The 22,211-nt window shown below is 52.0% G+C and overlaps 2 protein-coding genes and 1 long non-coding RNA gene across 3 annotated transcripts in view; 1 reads left to right on the top strand and 2 right to left on the bottom strand.

The window, feature by feature from the left end:
- Wdr88 (WD repeat domain 88) overlaps positions 1-2,921 on the bottom strand; it is a 35,571-nt gene extending 32,650 nt beyond the window's left edge. The window contains exon 1 of the mRNA XM_040735469.1: positions 2,188-2,921. Within this exon, the coding sequence (XP_040591403.1) occupies positions 2,188-2,862 (675 nt within the window). The 5' untranslated portion in view covers positions 2,863-2,921. The remainder of the gene's footprint in view (positions 1-2,187) is intronic.
- Positions 1,542-22,189, top strand: LOC121135983. Its single transcript, XR_005873091.1, has 2 exons — positions 1,542-1,640; positions 21,343-22,189. It is a non-coding gene; the product is annotated as an uncharacterized LOC121135983 (long non-coding RNA).
- Gpatch1 (G-patch domain containing 1) overlaps positions 3,906-22,211 on the bottom strand; it is a 45,873-nt gene continuing 27,567 nt past the window's right edge. The window contains exons 11-20 of the mRNA XM_040735468.1: positions 21,491-21,796; positions 20,515-20,693; positions 18,554-18,681; positions 16,468-16,634; positions 16,011-16,177; positions 13,238-13,454; positions 11,093-11,200; positions 9,653-9,750; positions 8,100-8,242; positions 3,906-4,182 (exon numbers count right to left, since the gene is read on the bottom strand). Coding sequence (XP_040591402.1) covers positions 4,152-4,182; positions 8,100-8,242; positions 9,653-9,750; positions 11,093-11,200; positions 13,238-13,454; positions 16,011-16,177; positions 16,468-16,634; positions 18,554-18,681; positions 20,515-20,693; positions 21,491-21,796 — 1,544 coding nt within the window. The 3' untranslated portion in view covers positions 3,906-4,151. The remainder of the gene's footprint in view (positions 4,183-8,099; positions 8,243-9,652; positions 9,751-11,092; positions 11,201-13,237; positions 13,455-16,010; positions 16,178-16,467; positions 16,635-18,553; positions 18,682-20,514; positions 20,694-21,490; positions 21,797-22,211) is intronic.

Here is a 22,211-nt window from a genome sequence, read left to right on the forward strand (position 1 = left end):
GAGTTCCAGGACAGCCAGGGAAACACAGTGAATGAAGCCTGTTGCGTGGCATTTTGAGCATGCCCTGACAAATAAGTTTGCTCGAAGTCAGAGGGTGGAGCTAGCCGTTAGCTGACCAGGATTAGCCACAGAGGTTTTGGAAGACTGGGGACAGATAGGACAGGAAGTAGTAAGGTGGGCTGGAAAGGGATCTGGCTCTCTGCTCGGAGGAAGGAAGGGAGCAGGGAGGACTGGTTGGCTTCCCTGCTTCTCTGATCTATCAAGCTCTTACCCCAGGATCTGACTCCCCAGTTTTTATTGATAAAGAACAGAGTAATGCTTCATCTGAGCCCCTACGTGGGGCTCGAACCCACAACCCTGAGATTAAGAGTCTCGGGCTCTACTGACTGAACTAGCTTGTAACTGTAATTGTTACTTAGTAACTGTTGTTTTATATATATATATATATGTATATATATATATAGTTTTACTATGTAAAAAAACCTTTCCTTTCTAATTAGACAAAAAAGGGAAATGCTATGAAATAACCCTTCTGTACACTGTGGATATGTATTTATTCTCATTGGTTAATAGAGAAGCTGGCAGGCCGGTAGCCAGACAGGAAGTATAGGCAGGACAGCCAGACACAGAGGACTCTGGGAAGAGGAAGAGCAGAATCAAGAGATGCCAGCTACAGATATATATGTATGTATGCATGTATGTATGTATGTATGTAGTATTATGTAGTATGTAGTATGTATGTATGTATATATATGAGCCACATGGGGAAGCATAGATAAGAAATATGAGTTAATTTAAGTTAGTTAAGTGTAAGAGTTATCTAGTAACAAGCCAGAGCTATTGGCCGAACACTTGTAAGTAGTATTAAAACCCTGTGTGTAGTAATTTGGAAGCAACTCCCAAGATAGGAAAACTCTGCCTACGGAAACCCCAAAAACAAGCCAAACCAAAACAAAGAATGCCCCTTGCTCTTGCAGAGTACCCTGATTCAGTTCCCAGCACCCACACACTAACTCACAGTTCTCTGTAACTCGCATTCTGGGGTTCAGAGGCCCTCGTCTGGTGTCTGCAGGCACCACCGCACATGGTGTGCACACATATATGCAGGCAACACTCTTACACATAAAATAATTTTTTTACAACAAATGTCCAAAAGCTGTAACAGCTACACGATGTGAAAATGCTAAAAAAAAAAAAAAAAAAAAAAAAAAAGCCGGGCGTTGGCGCATGTCTTTAATCCCAGTACTCGGGAGGCAGAGGCAGGCAGATGTCTGTGATTTCGAGACCAGTCTACAGAGCCAGTTCCAGGAGAGCCTCCAAAACAAGACAGAGAAACCCTGTCTCAAAAAAAAAAAAAAAGAAAGAAAGAAAGAAAAAGAAAAAGAAAAAAGAAAATGCTAAAAAAAAAAAGACATTTTCAACGTACACGTTGCTCGGTTGGACTGTATGAGAATTATAACAACAAAACTGAAAACCAAAGGTGCGGGATAAGATGAAAACAGCCCATCCCTTACCCCGCTCCTCCCACAGCTGAGAATCATGGGATAAAGGCATAGCAGGACTCCCAGTGCTGAGCTGAGGGAGCAGCGGGAAGGAACGCTGGAAGGAGGGAGAGGAGTTTGCTCTCTGCTTCCAGGAAGGTAGGATGGATGAAGTCACCGGAGGTGCAGAGGGGGCTCCCGGGATCTAAAGGGGGTGCACAGGGCTTGGGGATGCAGAGGGTGAGGCGTTGGCTAGCAGGGGCTCTGGGAGCCCACAGGTTTCACTTCCAGTGGGAACGAGGGGCAGGCGTCGCGGGTGGCCTGGCGTGCACACCCTCGGGGGGGGGGCTGCACGGGCCTCTGCAGAGGGGGACAGTGGCAGGGGTGCAGAGGGGGTGGCCTGGCGTGCACACGTCCTCAGGGGGGGGCTGCACGGGCCTCTGCAGAGGCGGGCAGTGGCAGGGGTGCAGAGGGGGTGGCCTGGCGTGCACACGTCCTGGGGGGGGGCTGCACGGGCCTCTGCAGAGGGGGACAGTGGCAGGGGTGCAGAGGGGGTGGCCTGGCGTGCACACGTCCTCGGGGGGCTGCACGGGCCTCTGCAGAGGCAGGCGGGCAGTGGCAGGGGTGCAGAGGGGGTCGCGGGCGGGGGGCACTCGGGTGGTGGGAAGGTCATTTGCGTCCTGCGACCTTGGCGGGTGGTTCTGACCTTGGAGAGGGGCTGGTGGTTGCCCCAGAACCTCCTCACTACTGCCTTGTGGTGGTATTTCGGACGCGGGATAACATCCGTGTCCAAGGCCAGGGGGTCGCGGGGGGCCAGCTTGTAGCTCCGACGGATTTCCGGGAGGGACAGCTTGAAGCGGCCCAAGGCTTTCATCAGGGTGATCAATGGCAACCTGTTGGGTCGCACGCTGACGGGGATAGAGGACAAACTGTCCCTGTCCGCGCTTGAACCCCTCCTGCTGTCGCTGGAACTCCGTCTGTTCTGGCTGGAGCCCCTCCTGCTGTCGACTGAAACCCTCCTGCTGTCGACTGAAATCCTCCTGCTGTCGACTGAAATCCTCCTGCTGTCGACTGAAATCCTCCTGCTGTCGACTGATGTTCTGTCGCCTGAAACCCTCCTCCTATCGCCTGAAACCCTCCTGCTGCCGACTGAAACCCTCCTGTCCTCCCCCAAACTCCCCTTGGTGGAGCTCTTCCGTGCAGAGCTCCTCCTCCTGACCTCGCCAGGACCCTTCTGGGCCTCTCCGGGGTCTGTCTTGGCCTCGGCAGATTTCCTGCTGTCCATAGAAGCTTTCCTGGTCTCTCCTGAACCCTTCCTATTCTCTGCAGAACCTTTCCTGGCATCCCCCGTGGCTTTCCGGGGGGCTGGTGGGGAGGCCATCTCGGAGCCTGCCCTGCCCGGCAAGGCCAGTCGTAGGCCCCGGCGGGGAACGGTGGCACCGCGCGCCCACCGCTGCGCCGAGCCCTTCGGATCCACGTGCTGCTGCACCGGGGTTCGCCCGTACCAGTCCCCTTCCTGGCTCAAGGCAGGACCGCTCCTTTCCAGGCCAGCCTGGGCTGCATAGCAAGACCCCATCTTGAAAGGAGAGAGGACGGAGAGGTAGCCGCGGGGAGAGCAGTGGGGAGGCGGGAGCCAAAAGGAACAGAAGAGGCTCCCAAGGCGGAGCGCCCTGGAAAAAAATCATCTCTGGCCACATGGTCTCTGCAGACTGGGGTCCAAAACCGGGGACCCTACCCTCGGGCCGCCCTGAACCCTGGCTCCTTGTCGCGGGTCAGTCTCTGCCCTTTGCCTGTGTAGGGGCTCGCAGCACACCCACTCTGTGTCTGGTAGGTGGCTGACAAATAGGTTACAGAATGACCTGGATGGAACAGGGTGAGGCTTCTGGGGACCAGGGTATTTATTGTGTATTTATAAGGGACGATCCATTACAATTCCAGTGATAGGGGAGGGAGAGGGAGCTGGGATTGACATGTGAAACAAGATTGTCTCTAACCTAAATAAAATAAATAAACAAACAAAAAAAATTCCAGTGATAGTTACAGGCAGGAAAAAGGGTTCTCACGTGGGTTAAACACAGCATGATTTTCTTCTGAACTCATTGTGTGGCTAAGTCTGCCCCCATGCCCCCCCCAAGTGCTGGGGTGAAACCAGAGCCTGGCTCAGGTGAGTTTCTGCCCCCTCCCCCCAGTAGGGCCCAGGATGTGCACATCCACCCGCTCAGTCGGCCCACTGGGCTCCTGGCACCACCACCAAGAGGGCTCCTCGCCCTAGGACGACAACCCCCTCCTCCATCCCTCCTCTTCCGGGTCCCAGCTGCCTTACTGGACTCGGCCAACTTAACACCAAATCCAGAGAAAAGCCTTCACTTCTTTGTAGGGCCTCCAGGAAAGTCCAAGAGAAAGCAAGAGACACATTAGAAAAAATAAATAAATAAGAGCCACTTTAATTAAACTTCTCAGTCCTTTTACACTGTAACAGGAACTGGGGTTAAAAATAGAAATCATTTCCTGCAACCTTCCAGGGCAGCCTGCGAAATGTTTTTAAAAAATTATTTTACAGCAGGAATTTACATGTAAATACATTCTGTACAATGTGAGAGCTGGGAGTCGATGGACGTCCGTCTGTCATGGAGGAGACTCCTGGCTGGGCCAGGCCAGGGCAGGGCTCCACTACTGCCTTCTGAGGGGGAGACACTTCAGTCTGGGAAGAAAGCGGGAGAGGGAGAAGGGGATGAGACACAACCGGAAATAAAATGTGCCACGTTCCTAACCCTCAATACAGGCTTTAGACAACAGCCCAGGCTAGCCCATGCACAGTAATCCTCCTGCCTCAGCTCCCAACTGTTACGACTGCAAGTGGGAATCACCACGGCTGGCCTTAATCCTCACTTTATCTTTTCAGATTTATTATTATCATTTTTACAGTGTGTGTGCTTGTGCGTATATGTGTGTGTGTATGTGTGTGATGTGCGTGTGTATGTGTGTGTGTGTACGCGTGCCCACAGGTGCTCTCGGAGTCTGGAGGAGGGCATCAGCTCCCCTAGAACTGGAGTTACAGCGGCTTGCTGTGGGGCTGGGAACAAAACTGGGATCCTCCATCAGAGCACGGCTGTTGCGTCATTTCTCCAGCTCCTTGGTCCTTATTTTAAACCGTTCTTTTATTTCCAGGACACACAGTGAGGTCCACAGACCCACATCTTGTATCAGGATCGATTTCCTTTTTTTTTTTAAAAGGATTTATTTTTTAATTATGTATACAGTGTTCTACATGTACATGTATGTCTGCAGGCCAGAAGAGGGCACCAGGTCCCATTATAGATGGTTGTGAGCCACCATGTGGTTGCTGGGAATTGAACTCAGGACCTCTGGAAGAGCAGTCAACACGCTTAACCTCTGAGCCATCTCTCCAGCCCCCAGGATGGATTTCTAATAACGTCTTCTGATGCTAGCTTCACACAACTCACATGGGACTTTTGGAAAGGGACAAAAACCATGTTGACTTCAGGGCCCACAAAGCTTTCCAGTCGTCGGCCAGAAATCTCAACTTCAGAATACAAGGAAGTGGGGGCTGGGCATGGCGGGGCACACCTGTAGTCCCAGGATCGAAAGCTCGAGGCCAGAATGGGCCAGATAGCAAGGCCTTGTCACAAAAGGAACGAGAAGATTGCAAACTCCCTCAACTCAGCTGACTCAGAGTAGGGCTTCCCTCGAGGGAGAAGACCAAGGTCAGAACAGGCAACACTCCATTTGTCATTTACATAAAGGGACACCACACAGCCAAGGACCAACCAGCTACCGTTGCCTAGGCAACACAGCGCAGAGAGCTAGTAAATGTGATTCCATCGTGGCTTGAGGAGCCAGCTCCGTGCTCAGCACTGGCTTGGGTGAGGCAGTTCAACCCTCAGCGCTGTAAGCGTGACAGGGAAAAACACGCGCAACTGAGTTACACGTGACTCCTCTAGAGAGAGAGGAAGCTTAGCAGGAGATGGTTGTGCACCCTGACAGTCCTAGTACTCAGAGGACTGGCGGGCGCGGCCCATCCAGGCCAGCTGGGATAAATAACGGGATACTGTCTCTTTTGTTTGGTTTTCCAGACAGGGTTCCTCCGTGTAGCCCCGGCTGTCCTAGGACTCACTCTGTAGACCAGATTGGCCTCGAACTCAGAGATCCGCCTGCACCCGGCTTCTGAGTGCTGGGATTAAAGCTGTGTGCCACCACGGCCTGGGTAAGGTACTATTTTTTCGAAAGGACGAAAGAAGGAGGCTGGAAAGGTGGCCCTGAAGGTGAGGACCCTTGCTCCCAAGCCTCATGACCTGAGTCTGAGCTCCAGGAGCCACAAGTAACTCTCCCAAGTTGTTCCCTGGTGGAGAGTGGGAGGCCTCGGGTCACGAGAGAGAGGACTCTCTTTCGAGTGGGAGGCCTTGGGTCACGAGAGAGAGGACTCTCCTTCGCTCTTAAAGCAGACGGGGGACCTCAGCCTCCTCCCTTTAGCTGTGCTCCCCATTCGCACCTCGGTGTGCGGCTGCATCCCAGGTCCAGATCAGCAGGGACACCTGAGCGTCTGCTGGACCCTCTGAAATGGAGGCTCCTTTTCTCGTTACCCGTTATTAGCCTGGCTGTTACGGTGACTGAAAGCGCGGAGCACATAGTGCTACCTAAAGGCCTCAAAGATCAAGCCTCAAGAGCAGCTACATCTGCTGCCTCTCAGGCGTCCGCCCTTGTTTTTGTTTCCTTGGTTTGGGTTTCTGTTTGTTTGTTAGATAGGATCTCCTGTAGCCCAGACTGACCTCAAACTTGCTGTGCAGATCAGGATGGCTTTGAACTCCTGAACCTCTTCTCAAGTGCTGGGATTACAGGCGTGCGCTACCATACCCTTCAGTCTTTATGTAAGTTTTACATGTCAATCAGCACACAGCCTGGGTTTTCTGCCCGGTGTGACACTCTCCTGACAAATCCTTTCGTCGGAGTGAGCCCGTGCTTGTGGGGTAAGGCTCCCACAGCAGCCAGCGTCCTGCCAATCAAGCGATGATGTCAGAACCAGGGTTGGAGGTTCACATCTGCAATCCCAGCGTTCTAGAGGGAAAGGCAGGAGAATCGCCACGGCTTTCGGGCCAGCCTGGGCTACACAGTGAATGCCAGGCTGGCCCAGGTCAGACGGTGAGACCTGTCTCAGACAAGGAGGGCGGTAGCAGGTGGGAGTGGGGTTAACTAACAGGTGTGTGGGTAGCGTTTGTTGGCGTGGCCGTATTTGGAGTTTAACTGAGAAGATTCACCGTGGATGTGGGTGGCAGCGTCCCAGGGGCTGGGCTCCCAGGCTGAACAAAAGGAGATAAATAATGAGGATTGAGTCTAGGCTACCCAGATCTGTACAAGAGTGAATCAGTCTAGAATTACAGCTCACACCTTTCATCCCAGCACTGGAGGGATGTAAAAGACAGAAGTCAGTAAGAAGCACTCAGTCTCCAGCCACGCCAAGGAGAGCTTTCAGTCTGAGGCTTGGTGAGAGCTTGTGGAGGCAGGATCAGCCATTCGGCCTGAGGTGGAGTAAGAAGCTGGTGGCTTGGCTGCTTTGCTTTTCTGACCGTCAGCTTGAAGCTCGAACCCCAATATCAGTCTCTGGGTCCATTTTCCGTGTTATATCCTCCCTCAATTTGTTCTGTGTCCGTTTCTTTTATCGTGACACAGGAAAGTGACAGAAAATCGCTTCTGAGGAGTGGGGCTCAGGCCGGGTTCACGGGTCTTTAGAACTGGTTTGTGGGAGGAGTGTGTTAGGAGCCACGAGACAGAGAAACTCTAGGCGGCTGGAGTGGACCTTCCCAGACCAGGGTGCGGACAGAGAGGCAGGACAGCGGGGCTGCTGTGAGCTTTCCGAGGGGACAAGGGCTCTACTGGGAACTGGACAGAGGCCGTTCATGTTACAGCCTGGGTGGGCTGGAGAGACGGCTCTGTGGTTAGGAACACTCACTGCTTTTGCTGAGGATCTGGGTTCAGGACGAGGTGGTGGCATAGCAGCCCACAACCGACCCAACGCCCCCTCCCTGCCTCCCTGGGTACTGCATGCACGTGCAGGCAGACACTCATACACATCAAATAAATCAGTCTTGAAATGTGACGGGTGTATGTAACTGCATGTGTGTACGACTGCATGTGTGACTGTGTGCATACGCGTGGTGTGAGTACGCATGAGTGTGTTTTTATGATTAGTGTATCTGCATGGGTATGATTATGTGTGTGTATGATTGTGCATGTGTACATAGTTGTATTGTGTGTGCATGTGTGAGTGTGTGAGTGTGTGTGTGTGTGTGTGTGTGTTTGCACGGAAGTTTTGAAGGTTAACAGAAGACCGATGGAGGAGGCTAAAACTGAAAAGGGGGCCATCTTAGTTGGGTCTGAATCTCTTTCCCTCTGTTTCTATTTTACCCCCACTCTGGGTTTTTGAGACACACTATCACGCCGTGTGACCCACATTGTCCTTAAATCTGAGATCCTCCTGACTCAGCCTCCCAAGAGCTGGGGTGACAGGCGAGTGCCCTGACACTGACCTTGAAGCAAGCAGGCTGTGTGTTTGGAAGCCTCGGGGCATTGGGGACACCCCGCCCACCCTCCCGCAGGGCCTACCGTCTCAGCAGCTCCTGGGGGGACAGGTCTGCTGGCTCCCCTCCATCGCTGTCGCTGCTGCCCGAGCTCTCGGAACTGCTGCTTCTTCCCGACCTCTTGTTCCTCTGCCGACTTCTGTGTTTGTGCTTCTTGTGCTTCTTTTTCTGGGAGAAAGAAAACGAGGGTCAGCCGCACGCCTTTCATCCCAGCACTCGGGAGGTGGAGGCAGGGGGATCTCTGTGAGTTCGAGGCCAGCCTGGTCTACAGAGCGAGTTCCAGGACAGCCTCCAAAACAATACAGAAACCCTGTCTCGAAAAAACAAACAAACAAACAAACAAAAAAAACAAGAAAGAAAAAGAGGGTTAGGAACGAGAGGAGCAACAGGGACTTTCCTTGACGACTGATGAGTTGAGGAGGCTGGGGAAGAGCTCAGGGGGTAAATTTAGTTCCTGTTGACCAAGCTTGGTTTCTAACTGCATGTACCCTGGCTGTGCCACATAAGTACCTGCTGCTAACACCAGTCACTGCAGGTCATAGCGTGAGGAGCACATGGACGGCAGGGGAGGGGACTGTGACCGCGGAACCCGTCGCCCCTCCTCCTCCTCAAGCTTCCTTCCCTTCAGATGCCCACTGAGGACCACGAGCTCAGTCTGTGGTGACCATGAGGTGGCGGGGGGCACTTTTATTATTTACTGTTCAGCTTTCACTACCAAGTACATCAAATCCTCTGCCAATGTCTCTTTTTCTGTATTTCCATGTGTTTGGGTGTTCTGCCTGTGTGTGTCCTGGGCACCACACACATGCAGTGCCTGCAGAGGCCAGAAGAGGGCATCAGATCCCCCGGGACTAGACCTAGAGTTGTGAGCCACCATGCGGATGCCGGAACACAAACTCTGGTCGTCTGTAAAAACAGTCAGTGTGCTTAACCACTGAGCCATCTCTTCAGGTCCAAAATCAATCAATCTACCTACCCTACCCACTTAACTACCCACCTACCTACCCACCCACCTACCCACCTACCTACCCACCCACCTACCCAACCTACCCACCTACCCACCCACCTACCCACCCACCCACCCACCTACCCACCCTACCCACCTACCCACCTACACACCTACCTACCCACCCACCTACCCACCCACCCACCTACCCACCCACCCACCTACCTACCTACCCACCTACCCACCCACCCACCTACCTACCTACCCACCCACCTACCCACCCACCCACCTACCTACCTACCCACCCACCTACCCACCCTACCCACCTACACACCTACCTACCCACCCTACCTACCCACCCTATCTACCTACCCACCTACCCACCCACCCTATCTACCTACCTACCCACCCACCTACCCACCTGCCCACCCAGCATCCACTTTTTAGTCTTACCTAATGATTTACACTTTCAAGACACCCTCTTGCTAGGTGGCCCAGGCTGCCCTCTGACCCCGCATCCATCCCCTGCCCCAGCCATGCAAGCAGGGAGTCCTGGCTGTGCGCCAGCTCCTGCCTGACGGGCGCACCTCTGTGCTCCTCAGGGCTCTCCCGCCCCCTCTCCGCGCTCTCACCTTCTCCTTCTTCCGTCTGGGCTCCTTCTTGGTCTTGTGTTTTTCTTTGCTCTTCTTGGGTTTCTCTTTTCGAGGTGTCTCAAGCTTCTGGCGAGTGTCTGGGGGAGGAGGAGGGGGACATGGTAAACGCGTCAGGGACAGGGAGAACACTGACCGCCAAAACGGCTCCGAAGTTTCCTCACCATATTGTTAGTCGGATAACCAAAATTTCACCTCCCCGAGTTGTTTTTTTAGTCCTACTTTTTGAAAATCATGCCCCCCCTAAGCACCCCATGCACCAAGTTATTATTTCTACTTTATGGATATCAAGGGCATTCTGGGAAAAGGGCATTAAAAAGCCGGAGTACTTTGCAAAGCCAGCGAGTACTAACACCAACCTGGAGCAAACCAAAGTCTAGAGACACATGCCTGCTGGCATTCTTTGAAAGCTGGGGTCTTCAGCCACGCCAGTATTTAGGGGTGAATACTATGGGAGTTTCCTGGTGGGCCATGGTATCATATTTGTTAACCTGGCCTTCAGAGCCATGGTAAAAAAACAAAACAAAACAGTCTGAACATTTCCACAGGGGGCGCTGCCATGTGGCCTTGTGCAGAAACCGCCGAGGGCACCGGGGAGACGGGCTGGCCTGTGCCAACAGCCGAAGGGGCAGGCTGGTTTCATTCGCTCTGTGAGCCAAAGCCCTTCAGAAAATGCTCTTCAGTCCACAATGCCCTCCCATCTCTTTTTATTTATTTATTTATTTATTTTGAGACAAGGTCTTACTATGTAGCCCTTGAACTCACTCTGCTGACCAGGCTAGGCTGGCCTTGAACTCAGCGATCCACCGGCCTCTGCCCCCCCCGAGTGCTAGGACTAAGTGTGCACCACCACTCCTGACTCTTCTTCATTTCCAAAGTGAGCTTTTATTTATTTATTTATTTATTTATTTATTTATTTATCTATTTTGGTTTTTCGAGACAGGGTTTCTCTGTGGCTTTGGAGGCTGTCCTGGAACTCACTTTGTAGACCAGCCTGGCCTCGAACTCACAGAGATCCACCTGCCTCTGTGCTGGGATTAAAGGCGTGCGCCACCAACGCCCGGCTTATTTTTTTTTTATTTTTTTAAGACAGGGGCTGACTAGCCTCAAACTTGTGATCCTCCTGCCTCGGTGTCCTGAGTGCTGGAGTCATATCACCACAACAGCCCTGTAAAATGACAACACCTAAGATGCTCCCAGCATCTCAAAGCTGAGGAGGAGAGGGCGTGCCCAGCTTCCGGACTGTAAAGAAACTGCGGCTCAGGCAGGCACTCAGTGGAGGCAGGCGGCGGGTGCCCAGGGGCGCCCATAACCGGGGACACTCGCGGACCCTCGGTGGGTGTGGAGTCGGGCAGACAGGCGGACGGGCCATTATGGGCGCTGTTCCTTTGCAGGGGCGCGCGCGCGCGGGTGAGTACTCACTGGGGCAGAAGACAGGAGGCAGCCGAGGCCCGAACTCTTCTCGCTCATCGATCTGTGCCTTCTGGATGGGGAAGGGGACTGCAGGCTCACAAGGTTCCGGCTCGGCGGCTGAAAAACAGCAGCGGCGGTGGAAGCACATCAGTTTCATCCGCCCGGCGCTGGCGCAGCACCGAGCCTGGGTGCACTTTCCTTGCTCCGCGGAAGCAGCAGAGCTGAGCGGGAGCACGGTGACACACGGGGTGAAGGCCACCTCTGCCTGTGGGCACTGGAGCTGGGAGGTCAGCTACACGAGGCCACACAGAGCAAAGGGCGTGGCTGGCTGTCCCCGGGGAGCCACCGTGGCTGGGGTCATGCACTCCACATGGAGGTTAACCTTGAACTAGCTACATAGCTGAGGATGGTTTCTTATCCATGCACCAGTTCTGGGCACGTACCGTCTGTGAGGATCGAACCCAGGTCACTGCGTGTGGGGCAGGCACTCTGCCTCTAGCTACTTTTTAACATTTTTGTTGGCAGCAGGGTCTCACTGCATAGTTGCTGGCTGTCCTGCAACTCACCATGCAGACGGAGGCTGCCCTTGAACTCCTGGAGGTCCACCTGCCTCTACTTCCTGAGTGCTGGGGTCTAAGGCATGTGCCACTACACCCAGCCTACTTTTAAATAAATGTTTAGATTTCAGGTATACATGACTTTATAATAAAAAAAATAAAAATAAAACAAGGGTTTATCCGCAGGGGGGAAAAAGAAACCAATATTGTAATCATCTAACAGTAAACACTGCACCATATCACGGTGTGACACCCTGGTCAAGGCCTTCGGGATTTATACTCAGGTGTCAGGGCACACAGAACCTTCCAAGATGCAGAAGGGAGGCCGCCCTGGCTCCAGCATCCCAAAGTCTCCCTACTTGGGATGGCCTCTCGTTTTCGTCTCGAATGCTCAAGGAGGTGCAGGGAACAAGCAGGCCAGCTTTCTGGGCAGGTGTGGGGCCCGGGAACGAGAGAAGACCAAGGGTTAGCACGTCAGGCTATGCTCGCAAGAGCCAACCGAAGCATACCAGATCCCATAGACAGCGCAACCTGAACATCCTTGTACGCCTGGGACCAAACCCTTAGAGCCCTAACACTCCCTCAGCAACCAGGCAGAGAGAGAAAGAACCCAGGATCATGCCCAAGCTAGATACTGAGCTCCACCCACAACCCTTAGAAAAAAACAGTTTTAAAAGAAAACCTGTCCTTTTTTTCAATTCTTCTTAATTAGGCTAAACTGGGAAATCAGCATTATCAAACACAACTATCTTTAAAATATATATCAGAGATGTAAATTAGATAAAAAAAAAAAAGAATCAATACCCAGGACTCTACTCATGCAAATTAAAATATAACGATGAGGGCCGGGCGTTGGTGGCGCACGCCTTTAATCCCAGCACTGGGGAGGCAGAGGCAGGTGGATCTGTGAGTCCGAGGTCAGCCTGGTCTACAGAGCGAGTTCCAGGACAGCCTCCAAAGCTACAGAGAAATGCTGTCTTGAAAAGCAAACAAACAACATATACATACATATACACATACACACACACATATTGATTATTATATATAATGATGAAAGGGCTGGAGGGAGGGCATCAAACAAGCATGAGAACCTGATTTTGAGCCCAGAATGAACATTCATGCACTGTAATTTCAGTGCTGGGACAGGTGGGTGGGGTCCTGGGGCTTGATAGTGAGGCTGCTTTTTAAACCAGACACCCGTGAGACCTAGATGTTTATAGAGGCATGGCACCCAAAAAGCAAGGTGGTGGTTGGCTCAGGAGGCAAGACACTTAAGGCTGACCTCTGGCTCCAGCGTACATGCGTGCACACATACACACCTGCACGCACTAACACACGTATACACACGCACTCGCGCAGCTTGTGTATATGATGAAATATCACTAACTGACAACTGTCATTTGTCGTAGTTTAAGGTCGCAAAGCCAAGTGTGGTGCGAGCCTGTAGTCCCGGGACCTGGGAGGTGGGGAAAACAGAAACAGAGGTCCCAGCGCAGCCTCGGGGTGTTCAAGGCCAAACTGTCTCAACACGAACGAACAACACTGCACCTAAAGCCCTCGCTCCTCCCTCAGTGCCCACGCCAGGGGGCGGCCATACCCTGGGTCACAGAGGTCTCCCCTGTGGCAGCAGCTTCCTGGGAAGTTTTAAAGCCGGCCTCCTCGGTGAGCTCCTGACTGTCTTCACTGTCATCTTGCTCCTCCTCTGAGGACGAGGACTTCTCGTCAGACGAACCGGCAAAGATGGCCTTGAATAAGTCCATGGGCGGGCGGCTACCTTCCCCATCCCCCTGTGTGTCCACGCCTTGATCTGCAGTCTGTGGGACAGAGAAGAAAGAGTCAGGAACAAAGGGACTCGATGTGTTGGGGCACGTGCTCGCACACGAGCACACAGATAAGAGGGCTGGGCAGACGGCTCGGCGGTTCAGAGCCCTGGCCGCTCTTCCTGGGGTCCTGATTGGATTCCCAGCACCCACGTGTCGGCTCACATCCACCTGTAAGTCCACTTTCCAGGGACCAGAAGTCCTCTCCTGCCCTCGGCAAGGACCGCACATACATGGCACACAGATGTGCATGCGGACAAAACATTCACACACTTTTTTAAAAATGGGGCCGGGTGTTGGTGATTCGTGCTTTTAATCCCCGTACTCGGGAGGCAGAGGCAGGCAGATCTCTGTGAGCTTGAGACCAGCCTGGTCTACAGAGCTAAGTGTCTGGACAGCCTCCAAAGTCACAGAGAAACCCTGTCTGGAAACATCCCCCGCCCCCTAAAAAATACAGTTTAGGGTATCCATCACTACTGCCTAACTAAGCATGTAGCATTCTCCCCTCTGTGGGACTCTTAGAATATACTCAGGAAGCATATGCAGCTGAGGCCCTTCTTGGAGACTGGCCATTAACAGACCTGCAGAGGACCCAGAGATGAAATTGCAGCAGGGTATGAACAACCAAGAAACCAGAGAAGTCTATGGACAACCAAGGAAAACAGAGCAGTCTACAGACAACCAAGAAAATACAACACGAGAAACAGATACTGAAATGACAAAATGTTAGCTTTGTCAGGCTTTTTTTTTTTTTTTTTTTTTTTTTTTTTTGGAGTCAGAATCTTTCTATGTAGCCCTGGATGGCCTGGAATTCTCTATATGGGTCCAGCTGGCCTGGAGCTAACAGAGATCTTAGAATACTCCTTTACTCGGTGTGAATACTCGTCACTGTGACTGGTTTACTGAAGAAGCCGGCTGGCCAATAGCTGGACAGGGTTAGGTTAGGCAGGAGAGCCAGACTGAGGGCACCGGGAAGAAGGGCAGAGTCACGGGTGTGGCCAGCCAGACACGGAAAGGAAACAGCAGGTGACACCACATGGCCCGATGTAGATTAATATACATGGGCTCATTTAAGTTACAAGACCCCGAGCAAACCAAACTCATTACTGAATCCAACGGCGGAATGGAGACGGTACCAGAAAGTTTATTACGTTGACGAGAGTTCAGCAAAGATGTACCACTTTGAACAAAGGAGAGAGACAGAGAGAGGTTCACAAAAACGACCAGGGAGCTGTAGGATCCTACCTACCCAAAGGTCTTGTGACTCTGTCATGAGAGTCCCAGGACCACCACCGTTTGCCCCTGCGGGTGTTGAGTGTTGGGTCACCAGCTATGGTGGGGCTTCAGAGAAAACAGCGTGGCCTTGTCGGAAGAAGTGTGTCACTGTGGAGGTGGGCCACGAGGTCTCGTAAACGCTCGAACCACGCCCAGTGAGACAGACTACTTCCTGTCGCCTGCTGATGGAGACTTAGAACTCTAAGCTCCTTCTCCACCACCACCAAGCCTGCCTGCCACCATGCTTCCCCCATGATGATAATGGACTGAACCTCTGAACTGTATGCCAGTCCCAATGAAAGGCTTTCCTTTATAAGAGTCTTCAAGGGGTCATGGTGTCTCTTCACAGCAGCAGAAGCCCTAACTAAGACAGAGGGTGAACACAGGTCAGAGCCAGCCTCGGCTACACAGGCAGCTTGAAGCCAGCCTGTGCTATATGAGACTGCCTTCAGAACCAGCAGTGAATATGAAAAAAAGATTAAGAAACTACACAGGTGGAAATCGGGCAACTAAATCCAAAAGTATCAGTAACTAATGTAAATATTCAAAATATAAGATTATCAAAAATATTTTAAATAACATGCAAGGGCATGCTATTTATGAGAAATCCACTGTAAATACAATGATATTGACAAGGTAAACGTAACAAGACTGATCTGGGCATGATGGTCACACGCCTATCATCCCACACAGGAAGCTGCAGCAGGAGGCCGAGGAGCTCAGGGCCAGCCAGCCTACAACGGCAGCACCCTGTCTCAAAAGGGCAGGCAAAGCAGGCTGGTGAGATGCTTCAGGGGGCAGAGGTGCCTGCTGCCCAGCCTGACCTGAGCTCAATCCCCGAGCCCCGCACGGTGGAAGGAGAGGACCAACTCTCATAGGTTGTCCTCTGACCCACATGTGTACAGAAAGCAAAGAAAACGCGAGAGAACTCAGGGGTATTTTCACCACAAAAGTGACCGCCTATTATTTGGAAACTCGTATCCGCTCGTATGAGCACATTAAGTTTGGACTCGACGGTTTATGCTAAGCCAGGGCTGTTCTAGCCAGAAGCACGGAGCCTTTTCTCAGAGCTACGATTGTGCTGCGTCTAACGGGCACGAGCCAGGCACAGCCCAGGGCCGCATCATCTGCCGCTGGTCTCCATGAGCAAAGAAAGCTGTTCGGGCAACAGTGCCCTCAGTTACCGACACCCCTACCACTGAGGAGAGAACTCGTCACACAGAGAGGGGACCAGGCCACAGGTACTGGCAGAGACGGACAGCCGGGGCCCCATACCTTGTCTGGGCCTGGCTCCGGGGCCCGTTCCTTCTCTTTGTCTCCGGAGGCGCTGGGGTCTTGTCTCGGTGGGCCGACTTTTGATCTAGCCTGACTCAAAAACTCACTAATGGAGTCTTCCTTCTTCTCCGGTTTGGATGTGTCCCATCGGGACGGTTTCCTGGATTCTGAAAGGCAGGAGGAACCCGACCACACTGGGATTGGTAAACGGGAGGCAAACTCTTCAAGGCTCAGAGCGAGCGGGCGAGCGATCGAGCCTCGGTGCACCGCGGATGGGCCAGGCAGGCTCAGAGCACAGCACTTGGGACAGGGGCAGGCACAGACAGACCCAAGCTCTAAGGCTAAACACTAGCCTGGCCTGACTGACAGGCGCCCGCCCATGCGCAGATGCAAGCAACTCTCAAGGGGCCTTGCAGCCCGTGAGGTCAGTACCTAGGTGCCAGGGAGTTCTACTCACTGTCAGAACCCGGCTGCGGCTGCTGCTGCTGCTGCTGCTGCGGCCCCCGCGGGGCTTTTTCACTGGGAGCTGGGGTGGTGGGTGGAGGGGCTGGCTCCGGGATCGTCAGGAAGTTGAAGACTGAGTATTTATCCCGCTTCACTCTGGGCAGGCCAACTAACGTTGAGCTGGCGTGGGGGGTGGGGGTTAAGAATGGAAAGAGAAGGAATTTTAATAACAACAGTGGGGATGAAGCCCTCTTCCAAGAGGCTTGCTAAAAGTTGCTCGTCGGTTCTGCAGTTGGCCGCAGGGTCTCAGGACGTGTCTGCTTTCTCAAAGCAGCTCTGGATGGCAGAACCCGACTTTAGAACCCCTGAGTTTCCCCTGCGTTTTCCTGAGTAAGGAACACGGAGCATGGTGGCGCTCGCCTTTAATCCCAGGGCACAAGAGGCAGAGCCAGACGGATCTCTGTGAGTTCAAGGCCAGCAGGTCCACACAGAGATTTTGTCTTAAAAAACAAAAGCAAAACAGAACAAATAATAATAATAATAATAATAATAATAATAAGGACTAGAGCTTTCTACAAATATGCTTCCTGGGATTGTTTTTAATCAAATAAAAAGAGGCTAAACCAGTGCTTTTTGTTTTGTTTTGTTTTGTTTGTTTTGTTTTGTTTTGTTTTTACGAGACAGGGTTTCTCTGTATTGTTTTGGAGGCTGTCAGTCCAGCCCAGCCTCGAACTCACAGAGATCCGACTGCCTCTGCCTCCCGAGTGCTGGGATTAAAGGCGTGCGCCACCAACGCCCGGCAAAACCAGGCGTTGACTTACTCATTTTATGTACATGAGCGCCTACATGTATGTGTGTGTGTCATACATGTGCCTGGTGCCTGCATGTGAAGGTCAGAAGAGGGCATCAGATTCCCCCGCGACTGGAGTTACAGATGTTTACGAACCACCACGTGGGTGCTGGGAATCAAACCTGGTCCTCCACAAGAGCAGCCGGTGCTCTTAAGCAGTGAGTGACCTGGGTATTAGGCTGGAGGCAGAGGGCTTGCCTAGCACGAGGAAGGCCTGGGTTTGATCCCAGCAAGCTCCGAAACACACAAAGGAAAAAGAAAACACAAATAACACTTGCTACTGTTGCTTGACACAAAGTGTCTCTATTACATAGACCAGGCTGGCCTCTGTCTCACAGAGATCCGCCTGCCTCTGCCTCTCAAGTGCTGGGATCAAAGGAGTGTGCCACCATGTCCAGCTGTAAGTAACATTTTTAAAGTAAAATGCATGAGAGTCATTTTTAAAATGGCGCAAAGCGAACTCCAGGACAGCTAGGGCTACACAGAGAAGCCTTGTCTTAAAAAACCAAAACAAACAACAAACAAAGCACATGACTTCATCAAGACAGGGAATAAAGGTTACCCTTATTTTAGTGATGGGTTAAGAGGTCTAAATATATGTGGCGAGCACACAGACCCATGAATCAAAGTGGGGAGGGCAGGGCTGGAGAGATGGCTCAGCAGTCAAGACTGCTTACTGCTCTTGCAGAGGCTGGGTTCCCAGCACCCACGTCCTATATCTGCAGCTCCAGGGGACCTGACACTCTGTTGTCCACCTAGAGTCCACCCCCCAAACACACAGATACACACATGAACAAAAATACAAAACAAGTAAGTGTGCAAACTTTGCAACTCCCAATATTTATTTTAAGATTTCATTTATTTATTTTATGTGTGTGTGCTCTATCTTCATTTATGCCTTTATGCCAGAAGAGGGCGCCAGATCTCATTGTAGATGGCTGTGAGCCACCGTGTGGTTGCTGGGAACTGAACTCAGGACCTCTGGAAGAGCAGCCGGTGCTCTTGACCTCTGAGCCGTCTCTCCAGCCCATCTCAGTGGTTATGAGCATTTGCTGCTCTTACAAAGGGCACAGCTTCAGTTCCTAGAACCTACGTGGTGGCTCACGGCCACCTGTAACTCCAGATGCAGGGGATTCGACGCCCACACGACGACAAGACGAAAATAAATCTAAAAAATGTTTTTCTTAAGTGAGCTGTAATGGAGTGGATACACTGTTTACTGATGTAAAGGCAGGCTAGCCCAACTTACCCTGGATAAGGGTCAGGGACATTAAACCTCTTACACAGAAGTTTGTCAGGGTGCCACTCAAACGTGTCTCGGGTGAGTTTCCCGAACATCTTCATCTTCACAGCCGACTGCTTGTCACTGACGTCATTCTAGGAAGAGACAGGTGCCGTCAGAGAACGGGCTTCACCAGCCTTCCATGCTAGACACATGAAGCTTCAGTTAGGAGATGGCTCAGCAGGTAGGATAGCACACTGCTCTTGCAGAGGACCCAAATTCCATTCCCAACAGCACCGTCCATCAGCTCACACCTGCCTGTCACTCCAGCTCCAGGGGATCCAGTGCCCTCTCCTGGCCTCCATGGGCACTGCACTCACATGCAAATACTCACGTGTAGATACGCACACATATAAAGGTGATTGTGTGTGTGTGTGTGTGTGTGTGTGTGTGTGTGTCAGGGTTTCTCTATGGAGCCCTAGCTGTCCTGGAACTCAGGCTATAGACCAGGCTGGCCTCAAACTCACAGCAGGCGGATCTCTGTGAGTTCGAGGCCAGCCTGGTCTATAAGAGCTAGTTCCAGGACAACCTCCAAAGACACAGAGAAACCCTGCCTCGAGAAAAAAAAAAAAGTATGTCAGGAAACAGATTCAGGTGGACTGCATAGAAAGTTCCAAGTTAGCCTGATCTATATAGAAAGACCTTGTCTCAAAAACAAACAAACAAAAGGTCAGAGCTGGAGAGATTGCTCAATAATTAAGAGCACTGGCTGCTCTTCCAGGACCCAGGTTTGATTCCCAGCACCAGGATGGTTCGACCATCTGTAACTATAGTTCCAGGGACTCCAACACCTCTGAAGGTACGAGGCACCCATGTGGTACACAGAGAAATACATGAATGTAAAACACTCATGCATATAAAGTAAGAATAAACATATACATTTCTAAGACACCAAGCTTCATCCCATTGGACTTCCATCAAAAATAAATAATAAATAAATAAATAAACACTGGTCTTGAACCATCAAAGAGAGTTACACTGCTTAAATATCCCATAAGCTAAATTTCTTACTCCACTAGGCTGTGTGTATTTTTTTTTCTTTTTCCTGATTTAAGATATTTAGGCGCGTGGTGTTTCAAATTTTAAAATCACTAGGAGGGGCTGGGAAGGTGGCTCCTTCAGAAGTACAAGCCACATGGGCCTGAGAGCCTGAGTTCACATCCCCAGAGCCCACGCAAGGGGGGGTGCAAGAGCACGTGCCCAGAACCCAGCACCGGGGAAGGGGACAGGCGGGTCCCTGCAGCTCGCTGGCCGGCACATCTAGCTCAGTCAATGAGCTCCTAGTTCAGTGAAAGACCCTGCTTCAAAAAGACCAGGCGGAGCCAGACGTGGTGACTGACACCTGCAACCCCAGCACTTGGAAGGCTGAGGCAGGAGAAGCAGGAGGTCCAGGCCAGCTGGCCAATACGAGGTTCTCTCACACACACACACACACACACACACACACACACACACACACACACACACGCGCGCGCACAAAAACCCACATAAAGTAAGTTACAGAGCAATTGAGGAGGACACTCAATGTTGACCTTAGGCTTCTACAATGCACACATACGTGCAAATGCACTCAAGACACAGTGTACACACCCACATGAATATACATACACAATTAAATTGACTCAGAGCTTGGGAATGTGGCCTCATGGTTAGACCACGAACATAACGTGTATGAATGTCTGGGTTCAGCTGCATCCCTACAACTGCAAAAACACAAAACGGGCCGGGCGTTGGTGGCGCATGCCTTTAATCCCAACACTCGGGAGGCAGAGGCAGGAGGATCTCTGTGAGTTTGAGGCCAGCCTGGTCTACAGAGCGAGTTCCAGGACAGCCTCCAAAACAATACAGAGAAAACGCGTCTTGAAAAACCAAAAAACAAACAAACCACAAAATGAAATTCACCAGATAGGCACATGCTGGCGACAGACCTCTTGGTCCCGAGGAACCTCAACCTGATCCGTGTCGTCTTCTTCCTTGGCGTGAGTGAACCTGGAGGACAGGGTGGCGTGTGACGACACATACAGCTGGGCCGCCCGGGCAAACTCCTCCCGCTCTCGGCTTCGCTCCCACTCCGTCATGCTGGGGTCCAGGCATCGCTCCAGAGCATCTGTGGCATGGGGGACGGGGCACTGTCTTACTCCAAGGGAAAAACACGGTGCTTAGGGGGGGGCGTCGGGTGGACTCCACTTCCTCAGAGGACGGGCGTCCAGACCCTTGTACGGAGACGGGGTGCACCTGGTGCTACCTGCAGGCAATATCACGCCCGCCTGCGTACGGCGTTTCTTTTTCTCGGGTTCGTCTTACTTTATGTGTGTGAATGCTGTGCCTACAGGCACATCTGTTGGGTCCCCCGGAACTGGAGTTAAGGATGGTCATAAACTGCCATGTGGGTAGCGCCAGGGATCAAATCCAGGTCCTCTGTGAGAGCAGCCAGTGTTCTTAACTGCTGAGCCGTCTCTCCAGACCTGAATCAGTAAGATGCTTTTCACTGACTTCTACTTATTCGGTGGTACAGAGAGATCTAGAAAACTGATGCTTGGCTAAGGACACTGGTCCATCCAACTACGGCCTGTGCTCCGGGAGAAAACTTTCCCTAGCATTTTCCTGTGATTTTCGTCTGGCTTTGCTTTTTAATTTCGAGACGAGGACTTGCTACGTAGCTGGGGCTGGCCTTGAACTCTTGATCCCGCTGCCTCAGACACCCCAGCGCTGGGATTATAGCTCAACTCTGTTTCTACCCCGTGCTTGCTTTTTAGGATCAAATGCGAATGAAAGCCCAGAGCCTCTGCACTGTTTATACCAAAGCAAGCAAAGCCAATTACAGACCAGGGTGGTCGGCTTTCAGCCTGTGACCAGGAGGAGCACAGAGAGGCCGCCACCCCAGCCAGGCCGGACAGCACCCACCTTTCTGACCCTTCTTCATGAGAGCTAAGAACTCTTCGTATCGTCTCTGCTTTTCGGGATCTTTGGCGAAAGGCTTGAAGTTGCTGGCTCTTGCGGTGGCCGCCGTCCCCCCGCCCGCCGCCAGATGCCACCGGCTGGATGCGAGGTCCGGCGTGGGGGTCTGGGCTCTGCTGCTGGAGGCCGCCTGGGCCAGACTCCGGGCCTTGGCCTGAGCTGCTTTCAGGTCAAGGTCAGTTGCCTGCTTCGTTTCTTTAATTCTTTCTCTGTCTTTTTGGGACAGAAACTCCAACACTGAAGTAGATGATCCTAGGTAAGAAAAATAACAAGACACGAAAAATAGACTTACTTCTGCCGGGCAAAGACACTACCGCTTTTTTGTTGTTTTTGTTTTTGTTTTTTTCGAGACAGGGTTTCTCTGTGTAGCCCTGGCTATCCTGGAACTCTTTCTGTAGACCAAGGTGACCTCAAAGTCAAAGAGATCTGCCTGCCTCTGCCTCCCGAGTGCTGGGATTAAAGGCGTGCACCCCCACTGCTTGGCTTAAGTAACTTTTTTTATAGAAGACAAATAACCTAGGTGGCACACTCCTGTGATCTCAGCAGGGTGTGACTGAGGTGGCAGAACCAAGAGTTCAAAATCATCCCTGGCCACATTGAGAATTAAGGGCCATCCTGGGCTACATGAGACCTTGGGGGGGGGTATAAAAAAAGGAGGGGCAGCAAA

Source organism: Mesocricetus auratus, unplaced genomic scaffold, assembly GCF_017639785.1.
Source record: "Mesocricetus auratus isolate SY011 unplaced genomic scaffold, BCM_Maur_2.0 Super-Scaffold_100046, whole genome shotgun sequence".
NCBI classification, from domain to species: domain Eukaryota; kingdom Metazoa; phylum Chordata; class Mammalia; order Rodentia; family Cricetidae; genus Mesocricetus; species Mesocricetus auratus.